A 4584-nucleotide genomic window follows, 5' to 3' on the forward strand; every position below is an offset into this window, starting at 1 on the left:
CACACACACACACACACACACACACACACACCACAGGGCAGGTATACTGCCAGTATAAACTGTCAAGAGAGTCGAACAGCTGTCATTGTTGATCGCTCCCTGGTAAGCTGCCAGTGTGTGATCACCGAGTGTGTGACAGAGGAAAGTGTGTGTGTATATCTGTAAGTGGAGAGTGTTTATTTCAGCTGTGCTTTGAGGCTGAGCTTTGAGTTCCCACACCCCCGCACATGCTCTGTCTCTACACACACACACACAAATGCTCACACAGGCACACACAGCTAAACAAAGCCAGCTATGTTGAGAAATAAATTCCCTGTGCCAAATGTCCTTTTCTTGTCTCTGTAAATATCTAACTTCCTGTCTTCTTTCCCAGCCAATTGGAAGACAGGGAGGAGTTACTAGGCAACAGAATGGCTAGATCTGTGCTGGCGGATGAGTCGTGGATGGAAAAGGTAAGGGGGAAGAGGATGGAGAGGTGATGATGAGACGGAAGTAAGATGAGAAGAAGGAGACGAGATAGACGAGGAAAGTATGACATGAAAGAGATGTTGGGTTGATAAAATCAGGAAGATGAGTGGAAGATCATTCAGAGTAGAACAAATATTACTTTATTGAAATTAGTCAGTTTACTAATTCAAAACTTGCAAAAACAATTAGTCAACCGTGATAAAGGAGAAGATAGTCGAGGGACATACTTCAGGTGAAGGCCAGGCCTTGTAGGGAGTTGGCTGTTGAGTACTTGCTAGAGTCCACAAATGTTTGATCTGGTAGAGAGAGGCAGAGAGACAGGGACAGAGAAATAACAAAGGAAGGATATAAGGTCAGAGGAATACAACAAGGAAGGGTTAAAAGTCAGGGAGAGGAGAGATATAGAGAAAAACTGTCTAAAAGGTGAAGCAGTACAAAAAGCAGACTTGGACAAAAGTTGTCCTCACTAGAAAATAACAATAATATCGCTCGTGTGTGTCCATGTGTCTGTGGGTCTTTGGCTAATTTGCATGACAATGTCATTAGTTTTGCAGGTATTTAGTCATTAAACAGAGCACTGGACAAATTGGACAAAACTAGATAAAACATACATGATGATCAGCAAAGTTATTACAATTCACCCTGAGGGAGCATGTAGGCATGTTTTAATTTCATGGCAATCCATTCAATAGCTGTTGAGATGTTTCACTAAAAAACACAAATGTGAACCACATAGTGGCGCTCGAGGTAAAGTCGCCACCAAAGTCATTAGGATTCAACCTTTAGGAACCAGGAATGCCTGAACAAAATATCTCTGCAATTCATCTAACGGCTGTTGAAATATTTCTGTCTGGTTCAAAGTAGTGAACTGACCTAAGAACTAAACATAGAGTATGCACCTACTGTTTGATCAGAGAAGGATGTGGAACATAACAGGGCCTCTAATGGCAGAATATCTGCTGGGGAAGTCCTCCCGCTAAGCATCCTCTGACTGACTGGCTGTTGTCATTGTAAATTACCTTGGAGCCCGTTGCCGTTGGAGCTGGTACATGAGGGCGGAGGGGAGGAGGAGGGCCTGACCACTGGAGCGAAGGCGGACTTCTGCTTAACGGCCGCCGACACCATGTTGGCTGGAGAGAAGGAGAAGATGCCAGAAGAGGAGGAGCAGTTGGAGGGGAGAGAGGTGGAGGAGGCCATAGTGGGGCTGGATGGGACAACTGGGGTGGTGGTAATTAAATGTTTTGAGGAAGAGACGAGGAATAAGGAAAAAAAAAAAGGAGATAGGTGGGATAATGAATGAAAGGATGGAGTAAGGATGAAGGGTGAGAATAAAGGAGAGAGATTATGGTTACCTCATTGAACTTCATCCTTTAATTTATTGCTTCAGCAATTACAGTTGAAATTCTCCCCATTATGCGAGACATGTACATTGGACCAGGCTCTTAAGTTCTGATGAGGGGAATCAGTTTGGGTTAGGCCCTCTTGTGTTCTAACATGACAACGCCACTGTACACAAAGTCAGGCTGCTGAAGAAATAGTTTCGTGTGAAAGAACATCAAACACCTTTTAGATTATTTTAAACAACCGGACTGTGAACCAGGCCGATGCTTGACCTCACTGAAGCTCTGAATCCAAGAAAGTCCCTGCAGGCAAGTTCCAAAATCTTCGAAAAGGTTCTGCTCTTCCAAAGTCAAATCTTCGTTTCTCGTCTTCATCACCAATGAGAAAAATATCAGCAAACAAACAACATCTCCGATCTATCTGAATCCCTCATCCTCCCCTTCCTCTCTTTAGCTTTCTGCTAAATGGAAAAGGGATGCAATTAACCGACCGAGAGAAAAGAGGTGTGGCTGTCAGATGAAAGGAGGCGAGGAAAGGAGGTAGGAGATGGTAGGAGGACAAAATGGAGTTGGTGATTGTTTTTGAATGCACAGAGACAGAAAGCCCCGCGGGGCAATCTTCATTCGGAAGATCTGAGACTTTCACTTCCTGTCCACAGACGTGTGCGGGTACAGTATGTAAGATTTCCATGAACATATATGCAATTATTAGCACCTGTTATTAAACTGGTTGCTATGTAACTGCATTTTGAAGTAGTTTGGTGGCAGCTAAAAGGACTGTATTATAAGTACCTTCACTTACAGAAGAGAAGTAGCTAATAGCTTGTAAAACATGTATTTCTCTGATGTGTAGTATGTGATTGACAGTGGAGTAAATGCACACAGGTACACTCACTAGCATAAGGCGAGTTGGCTGCAGAGCCGTTGAGGAAAGTAGGCGAGCCTCCCAGGTTGGTCATGCCGGTGTTGTTAGCGTAGCCGTTCATGGTGCTGGTGACCGAAGTGTAGCCGGTCTGCTGCGGCGTGGAGCTGGGCACGTAGCCGTGAGGAGACACACTACTGCTGCTGCGCACGAAACCTGCAGGAAGTGTGGAGGAGAGGAGGAGGAGGAGGAGCATGTGGTGATTGGACAGTTGGTCGAAGCGATGTGAACATTCATGATATATATGAAGCTGTTGTGAGTTAAGGTTGGACTTTTATATGAAATACAAGTTAACTGAGGTAACTTTGGAAAACTCTTTTTGATTATAACACAAGAGGCAAGTTGTTGTATCAGATCCTATGTTTGTTTGTGAATATCTTGAAAGTCAACTTTTTTTTTCTTTCAAAGAGAAAATGGAGGTATTCTGTGTTTCTGAGTCAGAAGTGATGACGTGTATTTGATAAACTCATTGGCATTACAATGAACCTACACTATGATGATTAACGCTTCTAAAGCCTCACCCTGATTGGCCTGTTGGGGTTCGGAGACGTTGACGGACAGCTGCCCAGTGAAGGAGTTGACCCCCATCATGCCGCTGTGGGTGGAGCCGGAGAGCTGGGTGTGTCCTCGTGGAACGCTGTAGAGAGCTTCTGCAATGTCCGCCGCGCGTTTCAGAATGATCTCCTGCAGGAAGAGAAACAGCACAAAAGAATGATTATGACATGACAAATAAAATATAACACTTTCATTTGCTTTGTCGCTTATTCCTTATGGATGTTTGCATGTGTGTGTGATCCTTACCTGGTTATTATGGGGCAAGCCATAAAGGGCTTCTACCAAGTCGGCTGCTCTCTTTAAAATAACCTCCTGTGAGAAAAAGAGTAAAAAAAAGAAGAGGGTAAATTCTGCCTCAGTTTGTATACAGATAACACGTGTAATGTAGCCTTTGTGGAAAAACATCGGAAAAAAAATTCACCAGTAAGTTACGTCGAGGTTTTAGATGCTTTTAAAGACATAAAAACGGACGCAAAATCACACACAGAGTCACATGTAAAGGTAAATATATATATGTAGAAAGTACAAAGGTCCAATCTTTCCACCTCCTTCCTCTCCCAACACACCACCACCCAACATCCATTTCACCATCTATTCATGATAAACAAATTGCTCTTCACTCCTTTTTAAATGCAGATTGTCTGCTGTCAAGTCTAAGGCATTTCTGTGTCTAAATGACATGTTAAAGTGACAGGCATTTAAAATATACTCTGAAGTGGATCTAAAGTGCTCTGTAGGCTCTTCTGCTTCTTCTGTTCACATCAGACCACAATGATCCGATGTGAGAACTTGTCCCTCAAAGGCCAAATATACCCATATTGATTATTATTGATTACAAATTCAGTGTTTGTAAAGGTAAACTACTTTGCAACAGGAATGAGTTCTCTAAGTGTTATTCACATTTTAATCTCTTGTTTCAGTCCTCTTTCTCTTCTGCTTTCCCAGTCCATTTACACCTAATCTCCACAACTCTCATCATCCCGCTTTGCCTCCACATTGGGAATTGTCTTTCTTATTTCCCCCACTAAACCCAGTACAATTCTCTCTTTTTTCCCATCTCTCTATTGTTTCTCCGCTCCTTCTCACCAGCCCGCCCTTTCAGTCTCTCTCTTTCTCTTGACTCCCACCCCGAGGTCTAAGGTGTCTTGTTTAACAATTAATGTGTTGTCATTTCCACAGCGTGAGGCCGCCTGCCGACAGAGAGAAAATTACTCTGTGCTTCACAGTATTAACCTGCACTGTGTGAAACAATCACACACACACACACACACACACACACACACACACACACACACACAC

At 43.3% G+C, this 4584-nt stretch overlaps 1 protein-coding gene across 3 annotated transcripts in view; it reads right to left on the reverse strand.

Annotated features, from left to right (window-relative positions):
• Nucleotides 1-4584, reverse strand: part of LOC116389058 (transcription factor COE1-like) — an 80891-nt gene that overhangs the window by 4522 nt on the left and 71785 nt on the right. For 2 of the 3 annotated variants that reach the window (XM_031857461.1, XM_031857460.1), the window contains exons 12-16: nt 3532-3597; nt 3252-3414; nt 2704-2886; nt 1488-1685; nt 696-764 (exon numbers count right to left, since the gene is read on the reverse strand). In XM_031857461.1, coding sequence (XP_031713321.1) covers nt 697-764; nt 1488-1685; nt 2704-2886; nt 3252-3414; nt 3532-3597 — 678 coding nt within the window. In that variant the 3' untranslated portion in view covers nt 696. Of the gene's footprint in view, nt 1-10; nt 765-1487; nt 1686-2703; nt 2887-3251; nt 3415-3531; nt 3598-4584 lie in introns of those variants that run through there. The other variant, XM_031857459.1, reaches the window with a different exon arrangement.

Source organism: Anarrhichthys ocellatus, unplaced genomic scaffold (assembly GCF_004355925.1).
Source record: "Anarrhichthys ocellatus isolate YVR2014 unplaced genomic scaffold, GSC_Weel_1.0 scaffold18, whole genome shotgun sequence".
Taxonomy (NCBI): domain Eukaryota; kingdom Metazoa; phylum Chordata; class Actinopteri; order Perciformes; family Anarhichadidae; genus Anarrhichthys; species Anarrhichthys ocellatus.